This window comes from Leptopilina heterotoma, unplaced genomic scaffold (assembly GCF_015476425.1).
Source record: "Leptopilina heterotoma isolate Lh14 unplaced genomic scaffold, ASM1547642v1 Lhet_6, whole genome shotgun sequence".
Lineage (NCBI taxonomy): Eukaryota > Metazoa > Arthropoda > Insecta > Hymenoptera > Figitidae > Leptopilina > Leptopilina heterotoma.
The window spans coordinates 381,449-408,784 of NW_025111137.1; the positions used below are offsets into that span (position 1 = coordinate 381,449).

The 27,336-nt window shown below is 25.7% G+C and overlaps 1 protein-coding gene across 2 annotated transcripts; it reads left to right on the plus strand.

The window, feature by feature from the left end:
* The first annotated feature begins 3,539 nt into the window (after positions 1–3,539).
* Positions 3,540–27,214, plus strand: LOC122509228 (acyl-CoA Delta-9 desaturase-like). 2 transcript variants are annotated; one of them, XM_043623100.1, is made up of 6 exons: positions 3,540–3,845; positions 18,588–18,823; positions 20,722–20,852; positions 21,331–21,536; positions 21,643–21,828; positions 24,769–27,214. In XM_043623100.1, the coding sequence occupies exons 2-6, from the start codon at positions 18,601–18,603 to the stop codon at positions 25,088–25,090; spliced, it is 1,068 nt and encodes a 355-aa protein (XP_043479035.1). In that variant the 5' UTR covers positions 3,540–3,845; positions 18,588–18,600; the 3' UTR covers positions 25,091–27,214. The 2 variants fall into 2 exon arrangements, with proteins under 2 accessions (XP_043479035.1, XP_043479034.1); XM_043623099.1 differs by lacking the exon at positions 3,540–3,845 and adding an exon at positions 16,643–16,725.
* Positions 27,215–27,336: the final 122 nt, after the last annotated feature.

Sequence of the window (27,336 nt, forward strand, 5' to 3'; positions counted from 1 at the left end):
TTTTTTTTCTTTTAGTACTCTTTGAAATGAGCTACCTTGATTTACGATAAGATTTAAAAATTTTTTAAATAAAATTTCATTTTTAACAATGTATGTATCGATCAATTTTTTTCAAAATTTTTTGTGAGAAACTAGCACTAAATTAACAATTTTTAAGCCTTGTCCGATCGTGGGCAAACGATGGGATCTATTTATTTAAAAAATTTTAATTTTTATATACGCAGTGGTGGCCAATCACTAACTTGCCATTTGACAAAATCACACAAATTTTTCACAGAAAATGTGTTTTCAGACTGAGTCTCTCCAAACTTAACCTTCTTTCTGTGTAAAATTGTGATTTGGTCAAATTACAAGTTAGGCCTATCGTTTTCACTGTGTATATAAAAATTTAAAAATTTTAAATAAATAGATCCCATCGTTTGCCCACGATCGGACAAGGCTTATTGTTAATTTAGTGCTAGTTTCTCACAAAAAATTTTGAAAAAAATTGATCGTTACATACATTGTTAAAAATGAAATTTTATTTAAAAAATTTTAAAATCTTATCGTAAATTATTTAAAATTTTTTTTTAAATATTTTTATTAAAAACTACGCGTGAAAACAAAACTTTTCATTATAATAATGTCCAATTTGATCAATTTTTGACCAAGTTATAAGCATTTAAAAAAAAATTTACGTAAAAAATGTCATTTTTCAAAAATCTGTATCTCCTGAACCGGTTTATGAAAAAATTTGAAAAAAATCAAGGTAGCTCATTTCAAAGAGTACTAAAAGAAAAAAAATGTTTAAAAAAAATTTGAGATGCAAAAGCAAAATAATTTTCGATTTGGCCTGGAATGCCCCATATATTGAATTTAAATAAAATAAAATTTATTAACGTTTACTATTTTAATAGGTACTTTAAGTATTAATTAAAAATTAAATTTCTCGTCAGCATTCATAATAATTAGAAACTAATTGTTAACATTAATTAAGAACGATTATTATTTATTAAAATCACTTATAATTTTTTTGCACTTTTTGTTAATGATTCAATAAAATAAATTAAAAATTAAATTTGCACATTGTTGAAATCATTTATTTTACTATGTATCAATGTAGGCATTTTTATGCTACTAAAAATGTCAAAGTTAACAAAAAAAATATAAACATTTTAATAGATAAAGTACATATTGATTACGTGTTAGTCTAAGATTAGCGTTTTTCTAACTATTATCGCTTGAATGCTTATTAGGAAATTGACATAGGTCAATCTCATCTCTTACGTATGTAAAAGCACATTTTTTTCATCAATTAAATCTTTATAGTTTGTATAAAATTAATTTTCACAAACTTTTTCGCTTTTAGTATACGTTTTTGTACATTTAATTAATTTTTGGATAACATTCATATAATTGCTCCTTTACTTTAAAATCAGTAAATAAAAATTAATAAATAATAAATAATTATTACTTAATAATTAATAGTTAATATCTCATTATTACCTAATAATTAATGTTAATAAAAAAACAGTAAATACAATTAAATATGCAATACAATAAAAAATGCAATCAAAATGCAATTAATTAATATTATATATTAATTAAGTTATATTAAAAATTTCTAAACAGTTTAGAATTCTATTGATGTAAATATAATAAATTTTTTACACAATTTCACTCCGAATGATGAAGTAAAATTTTTTTACTTTTGTTCAAATACGTCACAAATTTTGTATATAAATAAAAACTTGAAATTTTTTTTTACTCATTGTAAATGATAAAATATGCAAATAAAGCATAACAAAAGATAAAATTATTACGTTTGGTATTTAAAAGTTGAAAGGTTAAAAAATCGGTCATTTTATCATTTTATCGAAAAATTCATGATATGTATAATTATAAATTGTAAAATGATTATCTAAAATGAATTTTAAATTGAAATTTAAAAATTTAGCTTAAGTTTAATTAAGTTTAATTTAATAGTTTAAGTTTAATTGAAATTTGTGATATAAATTAAAATTTTTTAATTTAAATCAATATTTAAAAATTTTAATTGGAATTTAAAAGTGTAAATTAGAATTAAAAAATTTAAATTAGAATTTAATAATTGAAATTAAAATTAAAAAATTTAAATTAAAATTTAAACTTAAAGGTATATATATTTTAGCCTTTATGATGTCATTTTTTAATGACTTTTCAATTTAATAATTTATATGTAAAAATTTAATTGAGGGCATGGATCGGATAACTTCCTGTAGCGCATGGCCGAAAGGGACTATACCAGTCAGACATCAGTGAGAGGCCTAGAGGCGCTCACTGTTGTCTGACTGGTATAGTCCCTTTCGGCCATGCGCTACAGGCAGTTATCCGATCCACGCCCTCAATTTTAAAATATAAATTGGAATTTAATATTTTAAATTAAAATTTTTAAATTTTAATTAAATTTTAAGGTCGTTTGAACAATTACGACATCACAGTTTGTGTAAAGCATGTGTTCTAAAACTGTGACGTCGTAATGGTTCAAATGCCCTTAATAATAATTTAAATAAAACTTTTAATTAATTTTTCTATTTTTTTTGAACATTTTATAATTATAAATAATAATAGTATAGTATCCCTGAAGAGGAGGTCGGAACAGATTTCGAAACGTTGAAAATAAAGATGGAAAGAGGAAAATAATTATTTTTTCATTTTCCTAAATTTTTCTTTTTTATGCAATAAAAAAGAATCTTTTAAGTCCACAGAACAGGTCAATAAAAAAATTTATATATATATATATATATATATACTCAATATATATTAACATCAAAAATATTAAACTTTAATATCTAGATATTCAAATCACATGCTAGATATTAACGCTTAATATCCAGATATTTACTTTTAATATCTAGATAGCTGTCCCTATATGTTAAAGAATAAAAATATTAAACTTTAACATCTAGATATTTACCTATTAAATATTCATTTTTCTCCGTGTAATTATAAATTTGAATTAAAATTAAAATTTTTAAATTTTAATTCAAAGTAAAATTTAAAAACTTGAATTAAAATTAAAATTTCAAAGTTTTAATTAAAAGTAAAATTTAAAAATTTATTATAATTAAATTTAAAAAATTAAATTTTTTGAAATTTGCGATAGCAGAAAGGTTATCGTTAACAGTTTTTCGTCCGCCATATTAATTTTTCGCCACATTGAATTAAAAGAAAGAAATTCAAAAAAATACAGAAAAAAAATCCTGTTCCTCTAGAAATATCGATCAGATAATGAGAGGAAAAAAGCAATGTTCGGCAATATAGTTTCCCTCTATTTTCATATTATAGGTATATTCCCTGCGACGATGACTATACAATCTGGATGAGAAGCAACGTTTCCAAACTCTGTCAAAGTAATACGCATGCGTTCACATTTAGGCACTTCATTGGCCCTCATTTTGCGGGCTTTATGAAATAACAAAAGAAAAAATTATCGAATTGTCAACAGTTGACGCAGGCGCTCTATTCAATTCATGTTAGGGAAACACAGTATACGTGATATTTACCGCGTGCTCAGCAACCGGCATTTGTCAGTTTCGGTCAGACCGTTCAGTTAAATTCTCGTTCTTTGGCTTTATACATATAGTTTTCAACGTAAATCTAGTCGGCTCAAAGCGTCATTTAAAATTTTTTCCAATTTCTTATACACTTATATAATATAATATAATATAGCTTTTATATAAAATTTGTGATCTTTTTTAAGTTTCTTTTATCATAAAAAGTAATTCTTTTACTCAAAAAAAAATTTTTTTTAAGGAAGAAAACAAATTTTCTAGTTCTACCATCTTCGGAGGAAAATAAATTTCATCACTCAATTTTTGAAACAGGTACGTTGGGAATATTTTGATTTTTACATTAGAAATATATCTTTTATTTTCTCTCTGAATTATGGTTAGTTGAGTATTAAAATTTTAAAGTAAGAATTTTTTTTTGAGAAATTATATTTGTAAATGTAAATAATTTTCGGATATCGAAAAATGTCAGGTTTTTACCTGACTTGTTTCACATTCTTATGGGCAATTCGTTTCAGGAATGCTACTAGGTAACTTTTTTTCCCCCTATTATTTCTAGAAAAATCAAAATTAATGCCAGAATATATTTAAAGGACGCTTTTATAAATTTTCTCTTTTACTTTCAATTCAAATTTTTTAATTTTATTTTTTTCCTAATTTTACAAATAACTTTTTGACACTGGATTTGAATAAAGATTTGTGATTCACTTTTTTATTTTAAATTTAAATAAAAATTTTAAATTTAATTTTGTTTTAAGTAAATTTTTTTAAATACTTTTAACCACTTTTAAGTAATTTGAAAAGTAAAAAATAATTTCATTTATTAAAACTGAATTAACTTCATGTGAATATTCTTATTAGTTTTTAATATTCTTCTAATTGGTTTTAAATTGATAAAATTAATTCTATGTGTAATAATTTTTATGCCTGTAAGATTCGTTTGCACGTGGAGTCTATACTTTATTACATAATTTTTTTGAATTCTCTAATTTTCAAAGAACATTTCAAAATTTTTACTTTAAAAGAAAAAAAAATAATTTTTAGAATAATTCATTAGGTTATTTTCTAGATAATAATTCTTTACGAATTGTCATATTTCATAAATTTCAGATAATTCATCATTCATTTATTAAAATGTTTCCCCCTTATTTTTATAAATAAAGTACTTATAAATACTAAAATAATTTAAAAATCTGTAAAAATCTTCGGTAAAAAAAATCTAAGTTTCAACTTACAAAATAGACCAATTAATTAAAATTAGCTAACACTTCCCAATTTTTGTTAAAATTATATATAAAAAAAAGAACAAAAAGGAGAGTAGAAATATTTTAATTATATACTTAAAACGGTTTATTACAATAAATAAATATTCCGTTAGAAGTAGAAAGTGGAAGGTAATATAATTAATATCTTTGCATTATTAATTATTTATTGATACAAGTCTCGGAAACACTTTCTTTTCCTATATTAATTTTTTATTAATAATATTGTTGTGAAAAATCGTCATAGGAAATTACTTGATATACATGTCAAAGGTGAGAACGATTATTCATGTAAGGAAAGCCTCTATAACAATAATATGCAAATAAATTCATATTTCCAAATGAATCATATTTGAGAACGTGATTTGTAAATTTTCAAATGCAACAATCAAATTAAAAACGAAAATTTCCAATTGCAATTTTCTGTTCTATTTTCCGCATCTGTTGACACTATTATTATTATAATTATTAAAAGGAAAAATGAAAATAACGAAAGGAAAATATTAAGAACTCGGCTATGTAATCAGCAGTGATTTATTAAACAATCTGAATGACATTCACGCGATTAAATATTTAACCGTGACTTTGAGTTATAGTAAATAAGGAAAATGTGACCTTCTTTCTATTTAGTGGCAAAAATTGTACGAAATGAAGAGAGAGATTGTATTTTTTTCTTTCAGAGAAAGAGAGAGAGAGAAGTGTGTAATTTAATTAAATTATCGAATGTCAGGTATTGTTGTAATAAAAAACCGGTATAGCGTACAGTTTTTTTTTCTTGTTAAATTTTGGTGGGCTTATAGGAAGTGAGTTCGGTTACGATGGTGCAAGTCGCGTGATCGTTTTTGATTGGTCGAGAGAGCTCAGCTGAGCTCAGGGTTGGCGCTGGTTTGTGGAACTCGGTGGTACCACGTTGTCAATACAGGATATTTCATCCTTCTCTTCTTTATTCTCTTTCTTCTTCTTCTTCTTCTCCCATCTTCTCTTTTTTAAATTCACGCGTAGCACGTGGTTCAGAGGTGCCGTTTACGTGAATAGAACATATACCTATATAAATATATATGTGTGTACATACACATGTAGGATAGTGACACGTCACTTAGACGAAATAGATGAGATTATATACATATTGTATAGAAATAGCGTATAGTTTTTTTGTGTGATAAATTTTGGTAGAATTTGAGTCTATTATTAACTGAATATTACCACGTTTTGTTTAGTTAATATTAGTTGAATATTAGCTCAAGAATGTGGTGTAATATTACTGTGTAATGTTGCTTCAATATTGTTTTAATAGTACCGAGTAATAATTAAGAATTTAAAATTATAAAGAAAATAATTCCACACAGCATGGAACATGTTTTTAATCGCTTTTATATTTGTTATTCAAATATCGAATTTAATTTAATTATTAAATTGAAACTAAAATATCAGCCTCTCCTAGGAATCGAACTCGGAACCTTCTGGACTGTTGACTTGGACACTAACAACTAGACTATAAGCTCCCATTATTTATTTAATATATAAACAGGACATGCCCTCTCGTACAATTTATTGTACTTATAAAAAAAAATTCTTAATTGAACAATGAAATTATAATTACATTGCAAAATTACTTTCATACTCTACAGCTCAGTAAAATTTAATTTCTTTTATCAAAGCGTTAACAGTTAATATTTAACATTTTTTTACAATAATAAGAGGACTTAAACAAGTTTGTTTAAATATTGTACAATGAAACCTATCGGAATGCAAATTAATTTTTTTAATTTTATTGCATTTATAAAAATCCTTAAAAAATTGTTTTATAAATTTAATTTTGTAAAATTTTTATAATATTCTGGATTTAAGTGAAAATAATTCTTTTTGAACCAATTCTTAACTTCTAATTTCTAAACAAGAATTAATTAAACAAAATATAAAATGTTAATCTTTTTAAAATATTTTAAAAACCGTCGATTCGACTGAAAGTTACGAAAAAATGGTCATTTCTTGCAATTGTAATTTTTTGTTTATAACATTATTGTAAATAATAAATAATGCTTAGTAGGGAAGACCGAGGTGAGTTGAAACGATTTTTACATTATCCAGTATAACTCACCAAAAAATTGTCCATATTTTTATGAGCTTTGTATTTTCGGATAGATAGTTTTGAGTAGTATGTGAATCAAAAATGAAAAATGTAAAAAGTTGTAAGGGTTTACGAAAAAATTGCAAAATCCAAAACAGTTCCCGGTGTTACAACTCACCTAGTACCAAGGTGAGTTGTAACCTCGAGGTCATAGCTTTCAAGAAATCAGCTTTGTTATAACTCACCTCGGTCTCCCCAAAGTTAATTTTAGTCCAAAATTCAGTAAATCCTGAATATTACTTAAATAATACTGAAATATTACTTAAAAATTATTGAAATATTACAGTGTAAAATTACCTCAATATTATTTAGAAACGAATATTACTTTAAAATTTCGATGAAATATTACCTTGATATTAAATGTTAAAGTGTAAAACTTACCTAATATTAACTCTCGATAAAATTACCTTAATATCACTTTCTGTAATATTATCTGAAATTACTCGTCAACGTTTTAACAATATTACGCAATATTCCGTAATATTGCAGAAATGTTGAAATATAAATGCAATGTTGCAGCATCCATTTTAAATTTTGTGGTACAGTGAAAAAAAATACTGAAAAAGAATTAAATTTAAAAGAAAACAATTCCATTTAAGACTGGAAATTCCCTCTCTCATATTTAAAATTTCACGAATTCAAAGAAAATAAATATTATTTTATTTAGCTATGTATTTATTCATTTTAATCGCCTTCAAAAAATAGAGTTAAAAATAAAAAATCAATTCTATGCAATCTATAATAAATAACTAACAATAAGTGAAATGAGATAAATTTAAAAAAAATATTAATCCTTTAAAAGTAAATTTAAAAGAAAACATAAATTATTAATGGAAATTTAAAAAATATATTTTTCCCTTATTACATTCGTACAGAAATGAAATTTTTTTGTTTCATAATAAGAATTAGATGTGTTGGAAATAGGAGAATTTTGCAAAATTAAAATATATAATGAATAAATTAAAAATTTTCAAAAAATTTTTATTATCTAAACTAGATTTGGAAATATTTTTTTTTCTATTTTTAGTTACAAATGCAATTAGTGAACACAATTTACTTTATACAAAACTGACGATAATGAAAAATGTGATTAATGTATATATATATATACATTGATAATAATTAGATCTACCAAAAGACCAGTTCAAATGTTTGAAAACTTTTTTTCAACTATAAATTTCAGTTCGTTTAAAATGTATAATTGTAATAGCTTTATTAGATAAATTTTTATACAAAGTTTTTAAATTATTTTCTGGAAATTTACCACAAATTAGCGATTAAAAGTATAAATAATTACAATTTTCACTTAGGAAATATACAAAATATAAAATTTTACACAACGTAAACATAACTATTATAATTGTAACTTGTAATTACTGCGATTTACTTATACATTTTCGTGATTTAAAATTATATAGATTATGTTATTAAATTTTAATACAAGTTCTTTTAAAAGTATTAAAAGATTAGAACATTTTGCATCAATAATTAAAAATTAACATATAAAATGCATTAAATAATGACTGTCTTATTAAACTTTTTTTCCCACCGCTAAAAGTTTACATAGTTTGTTAATAAAATACAAGAAGGTGACCTTTATAATTTACATTTAATTTATACTTTATTAAATATTTTATTTTTAATTACAATTAATTAAATTGATTCAATTAATTTTAAATTATTGTTATTATTATGAAATTCGTTTTTTTATTATTATTATTATTATTATGAAAGTTTTTGAAGCCAAAAATTTTGTTTGAAAATTACAATGTAGGTAAAACAAACATTAATTTAATTTTTATAATTCTTAAATTCAAAAATTTTTATTAGTTCAAATGTTTAAATGTTTTTTGTTACGCATTTGAAAAAATCTTTTTTATCAGAAAAAAGTATTAAAATACATTTTCTTCGTTTGCAGACAAGTGAAATATTTTGATTTTCTTAAAATAAAAATCGATTTTTTATATGGGAGAAAAATAACTAAATTTTCTATTTTTTAAATAATGTTTATTTTTTTATGGCAAAATTAAATTAATTAAATTAATTAATTTTCTTATATTTAATTACAATTAATTAAATTGAATCAATTAATTTTAAATTATTGTTATTATTATGGAAGTTTTTCAAACAAAAAATTCTTTTTTGGAAATATTACAATGTAAAAGAAACAGTAACTTAATTTTTATAATTCTTAATTTTTTAAAAAATTTGTTATTTTAAATGTTTAAATGTTTTTTGTTGAGCATTTGACAAAATCTTTTTTACCAGAAAAAAGAAATAGGTAAAATAAATTTTCTTCGCTTGCAGACAAGTGAAATAAATGAATAATAAAATAAAAAATGCACAAAATTACTTCTAGGGATTTTAATTTTTTTAATTAAACATTTTCGAATAATAGTAGAAAAAGAGCGATCCTAAAATAAAAATAGATTTTTTCTATGGGAGAAAAATAACTAAATTTTCTATTTTTAAAATAATGTTTATAAATAATTATAATATAAAATTATAAGTGACATTCATTTTTTAATTAATTTTTATTTAAAAATTTTTCGAGAAATCAATTATTTAAATATAAAAGTAAATAATTTATTAAATAATTGAATATATCTTAAAATTAAATTTTTATAAAGAATTTTATCAAAATTTTCAAAAATAATTAAATTCTTTCGGGAAAATTAAAAAAAAAATTTTAACATAAATTTAGGTAATTTTATATCATTTTATTTAAATTTGTATAAAAAATAATTGAAATTCTGCGATAAGTTTTGTTATTTATGAAAATAATTGAATTCTCGTAACGAATTTTATTAAAATTTTTTTTAAATAATATTGAATTCCTGTGAAGAATTTTATTTGTAAAAATAATTGAATTCCGGAGAAAAATATTATAATTTATGAAAATAATTGATTTCTTGTGAAGAATTTTAATCCAATTTTTTTAAATAATTGAATTTCATAGAATTTTTTAAAAACTTTTTGAAAATAATTAAATTCTATCGAGAAATTTCATTGAAAAATTTTAAATTATTGAATTCAGGTGAAAAATTTTATTTTATAAAGAATTGAATTCTTGCGAAGAATTTTATTAAAATGCCTTAAATAATTGAATTGCTTCGAAGATTTTTATAAACATTTTTGATAATAATTGAATTCATAGGAAGAATGTTAATATTTTGCGAAAATAATTGTATTCTATAATCAATTTTATTATAATTTTTAAAATATATAAATCATTTTATCAGAATTTTTTAAAATAATTGAATTCCCGAGACAAATTTCTAAGATTCCACTCTGGTTTTTACATGCCGCATAGGAAAACAAGTAAGCTTTCCATTGGTATAGGTTTGAAAAAAATTTAAAAAAATCGATTTTGAGATATATTGAAATTAAGAATTTAACCTTGAATTTCAAGGTCAAGTTGAAGAAAACAAGTTTCTTTTCATCATGAGCTTGTAGCTCGTGTAAAAACCTTTCAAAATCACTATACACACTTGTAATTTGATTAATTTTACTTATCAATATATTAAATCGAAAAAAATATATTTTCAAAAAAGTCAAAATTTTGAAACTCTAACTCAAAAAATATTTTATTAAATTCAATAATATTTTATATCTACACTGATACTAATAATAGTAACATTTTGGCAAAGTTTCAAGAAAATTCATTTTTTGACCTGGGCAGTTAAGGAATTTTGCACCATATATATTTTGGACGATAAATTACGAACGACGAATGAAACGAAAGAAGCAACTGAAAATGTGTAATACTGATAGAACTCTACTGCGCATGCGTGATAATGATAGAACACTACTGCGCATGCGTGTTACTGATAGAACCCTACTGCGCATGCGTGATAATGATAGAACACTACATAAGAGAAAAGAAAGTTAACTTTTTATGTATATTTACTATACTATTACTATATATATTTTTGACGACGAACGAAACGAAGGAAGCAACTTAATATAATAAGAGATATATTATTGCAAACAAAAAAGGAAAATTTAAGGACGGAAAAAATATTAATTGGAAATCAATTAAATAGAGTTTTAATTTAATTTCTTTGCGATTTATTTTGAATATATTTTCAGAATATTTTTAGAATATTCTTCTTTTATTGTTTCCATATTTTCATTTTACTTTTTTTTTATACTTTTCATATATAACGCTTCGGAAGTTGTTTTAAATTTCATCGTTAATCTAATATAAAATTTCAATTAAGGCATAACGAATTTCAAGTGTTCCCATTGAAAATAACATTCTCAAACAATTAATACAAAATGAATAGATTATTTGTACATTAATGTTTTTTTTCTTACCTGAAGAACTAGTTTAATGATGAAAATAATAAACAGGTAGAAATATAATTTTAAGATAATATTGTACGATGTGACAAACAGATTTATATGGAGAAATTTCAATTTAATAGCAGGGGTCAAAAAAACATTGTTTACTGGAATATTTAAAAGTTTGCAAAATGGCAAATTCTATTATGCATAATATATTAGAAAAATAATATTGTATACGTATGAAATTTGCTATTTACAAGTACAAATGTTGTTTAAAATGATTTCAGTCTTAAACTTTTGAATAATAAAGATCATTGCATTGTTTTATAATCAACGTATAGATTCTGACTCATACGGTATCAAATTATCATTATATTTGAAATGACAATGAAATTCACACAATTATAAAGTCGATTATGTACATTAGACTTTACAGAGCATTTTGAATTCGATGAAACACAGAAAAAACTTGGACTCATTTTTGTTGCAACTCAAAATGAGTCCATGTTAAATGACATAGAACGTGGCGCCATCTGCCCTACTCATTTTTGTTGCAGCTCATAATGAGTCACTTTTCCGACTCATTTTGAGTTCAGTTTTTTTCTGTGAATGATTGGATTCAATAAAACTGTTAAATCAAAAGGAGGTTTGGGTTCAAAAATGATTTTATACAGTTTTTAATTAACCGATATTGATTGGATCGAAAATGCTTTTGAATATTTTAATTTTCATTTAATTTATTTCAATTTATTTTTTACTCGAAATTAAATTGTTTATTTTGACAACAAATTGTTTAATGTGAAAAATAATTAAACTGTTTGGTTTAAGGGAATAAAACGACCAAGTGCGTTACAATCCCTTAAACTTCTTTCAAGTTAACTTTCAAAATTATGTTTTACAATCAGAAAAATTTTGTGCATTTTTAAACTTTTAAATCTTAAAGTTTTTAATCAAGATTGTCTTTTCCGCACTGCATAATTTTTTTCTTGGTTCAAACTTCAAAGTTGTATTTTCAAACTATAGTAGATTTCTTTTTCTCCGCAGTTCAAAATTTTCCCATCATTTATAAATATTAAGAACTGCAATTTAGAAAATTTGTATTGAGAAACTGCAAAATTTTTCCAAGTTACGTAACTCTCAAAATTTCCCTTTCTAAACTGCAAGGATATTTCCAGTGTCTCTGAGAACCTAAAATTTTGTCTTCTCCAATCTGCAAAAATTTTTTCAAGGAAATATTTTATTCTTAAATTTTATTTTAGAAAAAAGAATGACTGGGTGATATTTTTAGTATATAGAAACGACAGAGCTCTGTATAGAGAGACTTGCATAACAGAATCTCTCACCATTGCGCCAAATACATGTAAATTGTATCGTTTAACGATAGCGGAACCGAAATTATATACACTGACTACTGTTACGATATAGAAACGGGTCGCTGACTTTAGATGACTACTTGAACCAATGTGCATATTTACATTACTATACATACGTGCAAGTACATCTAATCTCTTATGCAGAAGATATAAATATTAAAATAAAGAAGAAAATAATTGATGCTAATGTCAAGGTTACGTGCTTCTCATAATCACATGCACTTTATGATTTATTTTTATTTTTTTAATACATTTCTCTTTGAACGTCTTACGAACATTTTTTTTTATGAACAGGAACTGTTTTAAATAAATTTTTAGTTTGTTTTCTCTATTTTTCTTCTTTTTTTCTTCAATTTTTATTTAAAGGAAAATTATTTTTAAAAAATATGTATATATATATATATTGGAATTCCTGTTTTAGAAAGTTTTTAATGTTGATCTTCAGTTTTATATTTTTTAAAATCACTTTTATATTTCCAAAGACACTGATTAAATGCCTGACTGATCAGTGAAGAAAGAGGCGGTTATTTTATTATTATTTTTAACAATGTATACTTTAAAATAAACACCGCTATATGCAAAAGGGGATCTTTATATATCTGTCTCTCTCTTTTTCTCTGCTTGTGGTAATATATAAAAATAAGCATAAATCTGACTTCTATTGATGAATTCCTATATAACATAATAACCTTTATTATGTCCCGTTATAGTAATAAACTTTTATCATACCCGTATAGTATTTTTTACTACCGTAGCAAAATAAATTAAATAATAATTTTTTACATACTCTTCTATTCTCTCTGTGAAAATTTACATCTAAAAATAAAGGAAAAGTTTTAAATTTAAAAAAAAAAGTTTAAGAATTACTGTTAATCATAATAAAAATTTAGTCATTCGATAGAATTCCACTGTTTTTTTGATAGATATTTAAAAAAAACAATTTTTTCTTTATTTATTTATTTACTTATTTATTTACAAAATCGGCAGTCTTAAAAGATTTTGGTTTAGTATTAGATTTATTATAAAGGTTATGTTTCCTGCGCGGGAAAAAATCGCTAAAATTTTTCTGATTGGTTATCGGGAATAAGCGCGCTTTTTTAAAACTGCGAAATAAAATTAACATAAAATAGCAAATCTAGTTAGAATTTATGATTTAATTTGGTATTACTCAGTTATTATAGAACGAAAAAGTTATCTATTACTAAAAGCAATCTATTAACCTTATCACTTTTTTGTTAGATGAATTTTATCTAATCCATTCTACTACTAGTAAACACTTTTTTCTGCTCATGTGGTATCGAAAAAGACTTCTCTAAAAAGTTCTCTAAAATAAATCTAATTATGATTATACAAAAAATTAAACAAAACAAATAGAAATTAAATAAAAATCAAACAAAAATAAAATAAAAATTAACTGAAAAAAAATTAGAAAATAATGATTAACCTTTATGGGACTGACGAGGTACCCGGGTAGCTTTTGCATTTTCAAATTGATTTTTTTCATAATTTTTAAAATCGTACCGACCTTAAGTTTTTTGACATTTCAAATATATCCATACAAAGTGTTTTTATATTATTTATAATGTACCTTTTTTATTTATTTATTCGGAAATAATAAATAAAGTTTCTTCACCCATAAAAGGCGGACAAGGTACTCGGGTACCTCTGTACATTCCATGCAGATATAAATGTATAGAAAGTTCTATTGAAAAATTATGAAAAATTTCATTAAACAATTTATATAGTACTGCACATAATTTTTTTATAAAATATGTAATTTAGTTACTATAGTTAAATAATAATATCCAAAAGAAATCGTCAACAAATTAAACATAGGTACCCAGGTACCTCGTCCATCTATAGAAGATGTTTTTTTCCTCAGTCCCACATAGGTTAATAATTAATAGTAATTATTTAACTTAGAAAATATTTCAAAGAATAAAAAAAAATACCAAACAGGATTTTTTTTGGGTATCGTTGCTATTTTTATGAATAAATAATTTCTCTTTTTATAGTGAAATTTTTTTCCTATGACAGGGAAATATTTCTATAATTCTCAGCGTGTTGTTTTTTTAACGTGTACGTAAAACTAGTACTGTTATAGACTCAGATATATAATGTTAAAATTATACATATATAGAAATACATTTACCGATGGAGTTTAGACTTTCGACCGTTTTCAATATTTTTTTTCTGAAAGGAGTTATCTTCTTAAATCCTATACATATGTATGTGGGTTAATTTTCTTCGAATCTTCAATATAAATGTGCACTTCTGCACTTTTAATGCATTTAACATATTTCTTTCATATATTTATTACGTGAACCGTTCATGAAGAGTTGATATTTACAGCTTATCTTAATTATTTCGAATGATAATAATATTCGATAGAAGGATAATCATATTTTAAAGCAAATACTTTTCATATATTCTCTTTTGAAAAAAAAAATTATTGTGCCAATTTCTAAATTTCTTTTTGGAATATATTAATTATTAAGATTAATCTTGTCAGGAAGCTTTTATAAATTCTTTAGAGAAATATATTCTAGAAGTGTTTTTTTTCAAAAGAATAAACGAATAGTTCGGATAAATGAAAAGGATATAGAAATTTTCTTTCACGATTTGTTTGCATAGCTTAGTGGTCAGCGGCATCTGTTTACATTTATCAAACCCGGGTTCGATTCCACTTACCTGTAAATATTTTCCACTTTTCCTTTTTATAGTTTTTTGTTCATTGTTATTATTTACTGTTATTTTGTACGTTTTCTCATTGTTTCCAAATTAATTTTTAAAAAAATTATCAATATTGTTTAATAACTAAATCAAAAAATTATTTTTTCAACTTAAAGTATTTATGCATTATGATATGAAATATATAACCATAAATATAAATAAGTATATAAATTAATAAATTTATATAAATATTATAATAAATATATAACCATAAATAATAAACTATAAACTATAAACAAAAATAATTAAACATGTTAGGAGACTGTCAATTAATGAACCAAAATCTCATACCCAATTAATTGATCTGTAACCCTTATAAATTTGTTCAAGTGATCTACAACGAGAGGTCGACCTTACGCATCATTTAATATAATTAATCTGCGCCTCGCGCACGCAGAGATAGTGTCGAGATTACAATTAATTAGTCAAGTAGAATCTGCAAATTAAATTCTTATATAAAAATGTAAGTTTTGTCGCATTTTAGAAAAAAATCAGAAATTTTTTAAAAATAATACTTAAAATCAATTTTGGGTGTAAAAATTAAGTTAATATTAAATAAAAATTTTTAAAAGGTATTTTATATTATAAATTTATATATTTAAATCTATATTATAAAGGATTTTTTACACTTTGAATATTATTAAATAAAAATAAATGAACAAATAAATAATACTTTTAGATACAAAATATTTAACGCGCTCCGAAGACAAAAACCTATGAAGAAAATTAATTTAAGGTTATGTTTGTGTCATTTTTACCTTAATTTAAAGTTTTTGTTCAATTTATTGCATAAAACTAAATTCATTTTTTATTAATTTTTCTAGTTGTACCGAAGATTTAAGCCAGTAATTTACATTGAGAGTTGATCCCCTTTGTTTATTTTCTTTCTTAAAAATTACAAACATAACATAATAATCTTTTTGCTTCTTAGATATATTTCTTCGGAGCGCGTCGATTTATTTACTATTCTTTATATTAATTGTTTTTTAATTATTATGAACAAAAAAATTGCTTTTGTAAACAAAAATAAATTTCCAGGATAAATAAAAATAAATTTTCAATATATATTTGTAGAATTTTAAATACAATTTTCCTTTTTTTATATAAACCATAAAAATTGAAAATAAGTCAAAAAATTGTTAAAGGGTTGAAGAATGTAGTATATGCGCACATTATCGAAGATCCTTTATAAAGTGAGAGAGGGTGAAAGAGGGTTTTGGTTATTCTATGCGGAGTCTGCGCTTCGACATGCTCTCAAAGTTTGTTTCTCGGTTAGCAGTCGATATTTTACCCCAACTGAGAGAAAATCATTTTTTTTATTCCTTCCCACATATAATAATTATGGATGTGCGCGACTTTATGTTCTTACCATCGGGTTGGAGGCAACTTTTATTATTATTTTTAACCAGGTTCGTCACGTGGACTATGTGTGCTGCTTATAATCAATGTCATCTTTCTCTTTGTCTCTCTCTCCCTCTGTCTATAATTTTTTGTACAAGATTATCATATCAATTTATCATGATAATCGTACTGAATTTTGTTTAAAAATGAAAATGAAACGAATAAAAATAACAATAATTTCAGATAAAATAACAATTTTCGGTATTTTTGTCTTTCATTCATTTTTCAATGTACTTTTTTCCATAAACATTTTTTTCCCATTGTACTGAATAAATTTTTACTATTACAATTATTGTTAGTATTATTATTGTTATTATTATTAACATTATTTTCATTATTATTATTATTACTACTATTATTATTATTACTATTAACATTTTTATTACTAGTATTATTCTTTTTATTGTTGTTGTCCCGTTTATATGCTAAATAAATTAATACATTATAAGTATTAGTATTATTATTATTATTGTCGTCCCGTTTGTATACTAAATAAATAAATTATAATTATTAATATTATAATTAATTATTAATTATTTTTTTATATTTTATAATAATTTTTTATTAATATTACTATTTTTTAATAACCCACTTTTCTATTCAATAAATTAAAAAATTTCAAACATTGAGTCAATATAATAAATTATTATTTACTCTATTGCTTTGAATTAATTTTCTATTTTTCGTTCATTGTAATTTTTTATTTAATTTTATGTTCATACGTATTGTTTCAAAATGTTTTTTTATGAAAGTCATTTATTTATAACAATTTCCTACTTTACTTGTTCTACAGTTATCAACAATTATTTTACTTGATAATTTTATCTTTTGTGTATTTTTCCTCTCATATTTTTTCTTCTTTATATTTCTATTATGTTTTTTTAATTTTTCAAAGCTATGCATTTTCAGTTATTCTTTGTCTTTCAGTTGATTTAATTTTTTTAGGAAAATATTCATAAAATCATTTGAAATAAGGACTCCTTTGTTGTCATTTCATTTTTAATTACAAAATAAACAATGCTTTTCATTAATTAATATTTTATTCGTCATTCATTCTTGATAAAAAGTATTTCTTTGTTTTGATAGCTATTTGCTTATTTTGTTCAATATTTATATTTATTTTAAAAAATACTGAGTTTTTTTATTTTGTATAATGTGTGTGGATTTAACAATGGGTTTCATTGTTTCTGTTTACCAAGAAAATGGCATTTGAAGAATAAAAATTGTCTTTCTGTTTTTTTAAATTAAGAAGAATTTTCTTTAATTTAAAAAGAATTTCTTTTAGTTTAAAAAGTTGTATTATTTTATGGAATGGTTTTCGTTTGACCTATAAAGTAAAATTTGTCATAAAGAAATAGTCGACTAGAAGTAATTTTTATATTGTTGTTGTGAAAATTTCGATTATTTTTGTTTTGTATTTTTGTGTATATAATTTACTTTCATTGTCTTTCAACTCAGCTTGAACATTACTCCTGTTTTTACTTTATAAATTGCCCTCTTTCATTTATCGCAAACCATCTACTCTATTCCCCCTTTTCTTTCTTGATTAATATTAATAAATAGCTGCACGTTTGTTCAAAAGTCCAAGTTCGATGTATTATTGAGAAAAAAAGCAAAAAATTTGTTTCCAGTGCAACAAAATTTGATTTTCATTGTTTTAAAATTATATACTTTTCGTTTAAAAATAATTTAAGTTTTTCTAAATTAGTTAAAAATATTCTTAAAAGCATGATTTGTGTTATCTTTATTTATTTTGATTATTTTGTAATTAGTAATTGTTAATTATAATTTATTATTAAGATTATTTAGAAAAATATATTGCAAAAAATATATATGTATATATTGACATTGAATTTAATTTTTTTTGCAGAAGTAGAACAAAAATGCCACCAGATGTAACAAGTACCCCAACTGAAGTGTTGCTTGAAGGCGAAACACTCGATGACATTCGTTCCTCAATGGTTAAGGATGCGTTCATAAAACAAGAAAAATACAAATTAAAAATCGTCTGGAGGAATGTCACCATTTTCTTTTTTCTCCATCTAGGCGCACTTTATGGACTTTACCTTTGTTTCACATCTGCTAAATTACTAACCACAATATTTGGTATGTATCCTAATCCTTTAAAAAATTCAAAATAAAAAATACAATAATGAACCATATTTTTACTTATTTTTATTTAAACTAATTTCATCAGAAGGTAAAATTAAAAAGTAAAAGAACAAACATTTCTCCATATTCTAAATTTGATTATTTTTGATATAATATATATACCTACATAGATGTATTAAATAGAATGTAGAAAGTTAAGGTCTCCAGACTAAAGTTTCGACCTTTCGCTTCAAAATAGAATAAAATTTTGATTTGAAATTCAATCAGATTTCGCCGTGAACTATAAGTGTATAAATGAATGTTTATTATTTAATAAGTGAATCCTACAGGATGTTAGGTAATTTAAAAAAGTTGCTAGAGAATTTATCTATTTTTTTTTCTTTTTTGAATTACGCCTAAAGGAATAAATAGAAGGGTTCACAATATAGTAGAAACATTTTAATATATTTTTTCTATAAAAATAAAATAAATAAATAAACTGATAGAAGTGAGGTATAAAAATGTTTTCGAAATCAATTTGTTTTTTTCTTTTACTTTGATCCTTTGGTTATTTTTTAAAATAATCTCAAATATCAATTCAAAGTACAATATGAAAATCGGTAAACATGATAAAAGAATGATTTTACATATTTCTATTTAATAATTAATTATCATCGTTACTTTTAAAATATTTATCAACAACATTCAAGTTTAAATTATCATATTTAATCTGCAAAAGTGTAGATTTTTGGTTGGATTAAAGTTGCTGGGTTAATTGGTAGAATGACAATGCTGTAACTATAGATATCTGTTTGATAAAATTATTTAGAGGTGGTAAAATGGGGGGTTTATTGCGTTTCTTGAGAGGTACTACAAATTACACTTTTTTGACATGTGGTTCACTTTTTCCGTTTCGTGAAATTTTCCTTTGCGCAAGAAACAGTTTGGGTTTTTAAGGAATTCATCTGCTATTTTGTGTATTCGAAGCATAAATTTAAAGATTCATGACTAATTTTTAAACCATTCGAAACTAAAAAGTTTATCACAAACTTTTCAGTTTCGAATGGTTTGAAAATTAGTCAACTGTTAGAGACAGCATCACTACAGCCTAAGTGATGCTAATGTAGTATCAGTAATGCTGCAAATGATATAATAGTTTTTGCAGATTTAATTATCTACCAAGATGATCATAGTAAAGACACCTGCAAGTCTGGACAGTCATGCACCTCTTTCTAATTGTTAGACTTTTTTGTTTGTTTGTTTCAAGAAGTTTTATCTTCTTGCATCTTTAGGTTTCCTGCTACGCAGTAGGTTCGGGGACATAGGTTGTCTTTAGGATGTCTATATGTCTGTCCAAAGAATGTTCTAAAGACATCCTAAGCCTCAAGTACGTCTTTAGGACACAAGACATCTTTGGAACTTCCTTACAGCAGCTAAGGATATTCTAAAGACATCTTATCTCTCCGTACTGAATATTGTCTCCTGCGCAATTTTATTATAATTATTTAAGATTAAGTTGTGGCTTAATTTACCAGCAATCCTTTTCATAACAAAAGGATTTATTTTCCTCTCCGCAGTTACGGCATTTTGGATTTTCTTTAATCCCCAATTTATGTCTATGATATCCCAAATTTCTGTTACCAGATACCAGTCCCGTTATGTCAGTCACTGTTTGAATTCTAGGGCCAAAGAAACAGAAACTGAATTCAAAATCAAAAAACTTAGGTCCTATCTAGCTAAAACAGGAGTTAGGGAACAATTGTTCTCTAACTCCTGTTTCAGCTAGATCATTCCCTATATAATTACTTATAAATCCCCATACCCCGTGCATTAATACCATTAGCATTATCCAATTCAAAATTTGCTCCAAAATAAAAACAGCATTTAATTATAATTCTTATGTTCCTCAACAGCGTTCGTCCTGTATCAGCTCACAGGATTGGGCATCACAGCAGGAGCACACAGATTATGGGCTCATAAATCATACAAAGCCAAATGGCAGCTTAGCTTACTGTTGACCATTCTCAACACGATGGCCTTTCAAGTAAGTCATTGAAATTTCTCTATATTATTTTTTTTCATTGCTAAAGTGTGAAAGTAAAAAAAAAGCGTAACGTTCAAAGTCTGAAGGTTCAAAATTGACAAAAATTGATTAACCCATTTTCACACAGTCGAAGAGTATTAAAGGAGACCTACTATAATATATGCAAACACTTTTAAAGTCAAATTACTTTTTCCCCATGCTGATCACGTTCTTTAAATGCAAATTAAAGATAAGATATTTACAAATACTCGTAATTACATTTTTTTCCCGAATAATTTTTATTTAGTAAAGTGATTTAAATGCGTCATACTGATGTACTTGGTAATATTTATTGCACTTTTTCCAACAATGTTTTTTTCAAATTTTTATTCACTTTCGTAAATGTTTTCTTTTGAATAGGAATTAAAATGTTTCTTTGCAATTTAGAGATTAAAGAAGTATTTTACAATTTGTGGAAATTAATGATTCTTTTTTTTAGGATGCTGCGATAGATTGGGCTAGGGATCATAGAGTGCATCATAAATACAGCGAAACTAATGCTGATCCTCATAATGCAACGAGAGGTTTCTTCTTTGCACACGTTGGTTGGCTATTGTGTCGCAAACATCCTGATGTGAGAAGTAAAGGCAAAGGAATTGATATGAGTGATTTGTACAAAGATCCAATACTCGCTTTCCAGAAAAAGTAGGTTTCAAAAACAAAGAAAACACTATATATGATATCAAAAATACTTTAGAAAACTAATTCTAATGTTTGAAATTACTATAAATATTTTGCTCTATTTTTTCAGATACTACACAATTTTAATGCCCCTGTTCTGCTTTGTGATACCAACACTTATTCCAGTATTTTTGTGGAATGAAACATGGATAAATGCCTATTTCATTCCAACAATTCTTCGTTATGTATTCACATTGAACATGACGTGGCTTGTGAATTCAGCAGCTCATCTATTCGGCAATAAACCTTACGACAGGTGAGAATGAAATACATAATATTAATTATTGCAAATGATCCAAAACTTTATTTTTAAAAGAAATGATTGACAGTAGTGAAGATAATTTAATGCGCGAAATAGAATAAGTTTTAGAGAAAAAAAGTTACGTAAAAAATGTCTTTACATGGCAAAAGTTGTCAACAACTTGTAAATTAGAGAATTTTAATTTGTGAATTGATTACATTTTCTAAATGTTTCTATTCAAGACGTAAGTGTGGAAAAAGATGGTTATTCTTTGCTGTTTCGTTCATATTCAAATTTCGTTTTTCTTTTCGAATGACTCATTTTACTTCGAGTTTGTGATCAACTATGGATTTTGAAGTTTTTAACTTTACGATCTCTAATATTTATTAATGCATTTAGCAATTTTAATGCTTTAGTAGAATTCACAATTCTGTAGAGTTATTACTTTTTAGTAAAAAAAAACGGCTAGAGCGGGTCCAAAATCGTTTTCTTAGATTAATGGCGTATTAGCTTAATGTTTATTATGACAGATTTTCGCATGACTATCGAGAACTGCGTTCCATATTTAAAATTCCCTCAATAGAGTTTCGATTTTTATTTTCTGACTTAAACTTTCTTTATCATATTCTTAACGGACATATCGATTCTCCTTCCATATTATCTCTTATTTTCTTTATCAGCGCCGATTGTTTCCACTAGAAGTGTAACCACTTTCCGTATACCCTGCCATCGTACTAATTACGGTGAGAATTGTCCACTATCACGTATTTGCAGAGAAGCAAACTTCTATAAAGATGTAGATTTTTTTGACTCTTCACCTTCTGCTCTTAAAAGACAATTGAATTTATCACGGAATGGTGCGTTTTAAATGGCATACGATACTGCTTGATGATTACATGTACTGCTTATATATGTTCTTTTATACTATTATAATTTTTTCTATTTTTTGTAAATGTAATCAAGGGTATAACTCGTTAAACTTGTAATAAATAAATGAATAATTCAGTGAACACTCGAGGTTCTTCTAGAACCTCGAGTTCTAGTATTCTAGGTATAGGATGAAAACACTGATGACATCATTTAGCAAGTTTTTTCTTTATCTTTACATAGAAAACAACTTGGGCTTCTTTTGAAGACGCAAACATATAATTGGCTTCACTGTACCTAAAACACGCAGCCGATCTACCATTTAACAAACTCATCCGAAGTAGAAAAGTATACAGAATGACTGCAAGATTTCAGCGGATTTTCAACCTACTCTTATTTTTCCAGAAAGTTCGTAGAAAGTCTGGTGGTTTAAAAGATTCAAAAATTAAGGAATAATAACAGTTTCTTATATTTTTTCAACCACTAGATTTTCTGCAGACAAGAGTCAGCTAAATGTTTGCAGACGTTTTGTGGACTTTTTTACTTGGGTTCTTATGTGGACGTTTCCTAGACACCTACTGCATCTAACTAATGTTTATCTTTTCCTGTTTGTTTGTCTGATATCCAGATTGGCTTCTCTACAAAGCTTCCCTAGCACTTCCGCATAACTATTACCTTTAGCCACCTTGACATTCATCACTGTCCCTTGCAGTGACCTTTTTACTTTTATCTTTTTGCTTGAATTCGACGCTTTGTCTACTACTTTCTCCACAGACAGTTTTGAACATTTATCCATCTGCTCCTTTTTTAAAATTCTTTGTCGACTCAGAACTGCTTCTTCTTCATTCTGAAACTCTAGAACGACGTTTCTCAACGCAATTGAATTGAATCTGTCTCTTCCGAGTCTTTGGTCCTGACGTGCCTCTTCTGCCCAGAATAAACATTGGTACAGACCTTCCTCTACATGTTTTGACCTTACTGCCTGCTTGAGTGATATCAGACTTTTAGTCCCTCCTTGATTGTCATGTTGACATTCTTTTGCACCTCGTAAGACGACAGAATATTGTTACCGTCTCTGCAATAGTTTCCAGAAATGTTGCCTCTTCATCCCTAAGCTTTATGTAAACATCCTGATCTCCATTACAGCTTCCTAAATAAAACCGTCTACAGAATGTCTTCAAACTTTCGGCGGATCTTCAGCGGACTCTTGTCCGCAGATAGTCTGATGGTTCAAGAAATATAAAATAAATGTTATCCCATAATTTTTTAATCTTTCAAAGCACCAGATTTTCTGTGGAATTTTTGGAGAGATTGGAGTCCGCAGAGAGTGTGCAGACACTCTGTAGACTCTTTACTTGGGTTGCGTTGTCAAATTGAGATGCATTGCTGAAAACAGAACTGCAAATGGCTTGATTCGTTATGCTGTTTGAACTACCTCTTCTCCTTGCTTAGTCTACAATCATCTCTGCTTACGGGTCATGGACTATTGAATTACCATCAGCACAAAATAGGTAGACAAGTTTCACTTATGTGCAGATTGTGAGAGACGTGTAATAAAACAGTGGATCACATATTTTCTGAAAGCCCAGCGTTAACAAGGATCAGATACTCTAGCTGAGGCCAAGCAATCATTGACCCTGAGCAAGTTGACAACTTATCAATAGAAGAGATACTGTACTTCTGCAAAAGAACAGGACTTTGAAGAAGTTGCATTAAAACGAGCGATCTGGAGTTTGGTACAATGGATATTAACCTAAGTGCCTACTTTCTGTCTGGGAAATCCAGTTCGAGTTCGGTTAATTAGATTAGAACCACCAGACTTTCTGCGGAATTTCTGGAGAGACAGGAGTCCACTGAAATTCCGCAAAAAGTTTGCAGACACTCTGTAGACTTTTTTACTTGGGCACCAAAACGTTGTTATCCTCCTGCATTCTTGGACCACTGGCCACCGCCCCCATGTTAAGCGCTTAACGATCAGATCCAATGAGAAATTTAGTAGAACCATTAACCCTTACTTATCTTTTGAGGGTTTTCTTCCACGCAGGCTATTTGATTTCACTTTCTAACAAAGAAATATTTATTTCCCAGGTTTATCAATCCATCTGAAAACAAAGGTGTCGCAATAATGGCATTGGGAGAAGGATGGCACAACTATCATCACGTTTTCCCGTATGACTACAAAACTGCCGAATTGGGCAACTACAGATTCAACTTCACTACAGCATTTATTGATTTCTTCGCAAGAATTGGCTGGGCATACGATTTAAAAACAATCTCAACTGACATGATCCAAAAACGTGTTGATAGGACAGGCGACGGTAGCCACGATATTTGGGGATGGGGCGACAAGGATCAACTTCCCGAAGAGCGAGAACAAACAATCATCACACATCAACCGAAATCTGACTAAAATTAATCAAGTTTCACACCTCTTGTACAATCCTAGAGCACATTAAGTAGTCAAGATTATTTTTTTTCATTAGTCTAAGTACAACAATTGTCGACTAAATCGAATTACACCATATTCTATATAGAACTGGAAGTTCTTTTTCCCCTAAAGAATTTACGAATGGCACGTAAATGTGATATAACATTTTTCCCTATATTTGTTATTGTTGTTGTAAAAATTTAAAAAAAAAACTGAGAGAGAGTTTGTGCCAAAAGAAAATAGTCTCTGTATTTGTTAAACTAACATAAGTTGCGCACTTTAAATCACTAATAGTATTCCAATTAATATTACTCTTCAAATGAAACATATTGATAATAAAAGAAAAATATGTAAATTTGTATAAAGATAAAATCTAAGAAATTTGTCCAATTTTTTGTTACATTATTCATTGTAAATATTTCCAATATTTTTCTGTAACTTTTGACGAGTTTAATTTTTCCTTTTTTGTATTTATAGGACATTTTTTAAATGAAAAGTGTACAACTTTTTTTGTAATTTTCTTTCTTCTTCGTTTAGATGTAAAGAAAAGAGGAAATAAAATTACAAAATTATTTCTAGTTCCAGTTCTTTATAATCTAAGGTGATATTCGTTCTTTGTAAATGTCACGCGTTTAATTCTATGTCCAAGAATTAAACAAAAATATAATATTTAATAATCAAAATACGAGAGTAAAAGGCAATGAAACATAAAATAAAATATACTGCGTCAGAGGCTTGACACATTCACTGTTAACTATAGTAAAAAAAATTTTAAGGGAAACAAGAAAAATTTTTTGATCCCTTCAAATTTTGTAACATTTTGCAAGACTGCGGGCACTTTATATAACTTTATCGCGTTCTATCCGTTTCTTCCTAATTCCCGCCCCTCGTCTTTTTTATCCCTTTGCACGCAAATTTTCAATCTTTTTCTATATTTCTACTGGTGTCTGTCCTTTTCTACGGTTTCAGATTTAACACTTTGCGGTGAAACATATTTCTAAAAATGCAGAATTCTTAATTATAATTTTATTATTAAATTAAAAACTGAAAAATTTCAATTACTTTCATTTAAATTACATTCTTTTCAGAAAAGAAAAAATTGACACTTTTAGAATTGTAATGAAATGTATTGTAAAAAATACGCAAAGGGTTAATATGTGAAAAAAATATGAAATCAATGATATTAAGTAAGTCATCTGCTCGCAGACTGCTCTTGCTCCATAATTTTCATTATGGTTAGAAGTTAATTAACGACAATTTAAATTTTTTGCACTTTTTTTATCTACACTTTTTTTTCTAATATTTATTGCTCTGATGAATCGAAAAAAAACGGTGGAAAAAAATAGATTCGTCAAATTAATGCGAAAGGACAATTATTTTTCCACATTCAAGAGAAATTTAAATTTAAGTATCGAAAAATTTAGGTGGTGATATATATAATTTTAAAATAGGAGTGAACCGAAATATTAAGGTGGAAATGGTATGAAAATTCCAATAATTTATATATTTAAATAACAAAAAGAAAAAGAGAATATTATTGTAAAAAAAACATTTTCTTATAAACTCCAATTTAAAAAAAGAATTCTTTTACAGAGACTATTCGCGTAAGTTACCTTGTACCTGTAAAGTTCTTGATATTTGGTTTAAAAAAATAAAATTTTTTGACATTTTTCAAATTATAAAAAGAATTTTCTTATTTTTCACAAAACGCGAATATTTAGTAGCAGAAGAACGAAAGAAAATTTTTGAGACAAAAAAAACTAACTTTTTGAATTGAAAGGATTATTTAATGAAACTTGATTAAACATAAAATGGTGAAAAAGCGAAAAGAATTTCTTATTGCTGGTCGGTAAGGTGGTCTTTTCAATGTTTACATTCGTTTACATAATAATTATATTTTTAAAAATGTTACTATCAAAGTATCAAACACTTGCTGTATTTATAAAGTGCGAAACAATTTAAAAATAAAAAAAATTATAGACATTGCTGCATCACTTAAATGGTGTATTCTACAAGAATTAAAAAAAATGGAATTTGTTTACTGTACGTCCAGAAAATTGTTTAATAAAACCATGTATTTTAAAATAAATAAAATTTTGACTCGAATTATTTTTCATTATAAACATGATCACTAATCCTTAATATCATTATCATCATCATCATCATCATCATCATCATCATCATCATCATCATCATCATCATCATCTCCTTCTTCTACAAATTTGCGA

Excerpts from the sequence above, each read along its gene's own strand:
- LOC122509228 (XM_043623099.1), top strand. The coding sequence starts at position 16,658 with ATGGATGTGCGCGACTTTATGTTCTTACCATCGGGTTGGAGGCAACTT. Across the intron at positions 21,537-21,642 it reads ATACTCGCTTTCCAGAAAAA|ATACTACACAATTTTAATGC; the intron begins GTAGGTTTCAAA and ends CTATTTTTTCAG. Across the intron at positions 21,829-24,768 it reads GGCAATAAACCTTACGACAG|GTTTATCAATCCATCTGAAA; the intron begins GTGAGAATGAAA and ends TTTATTTCCCAG.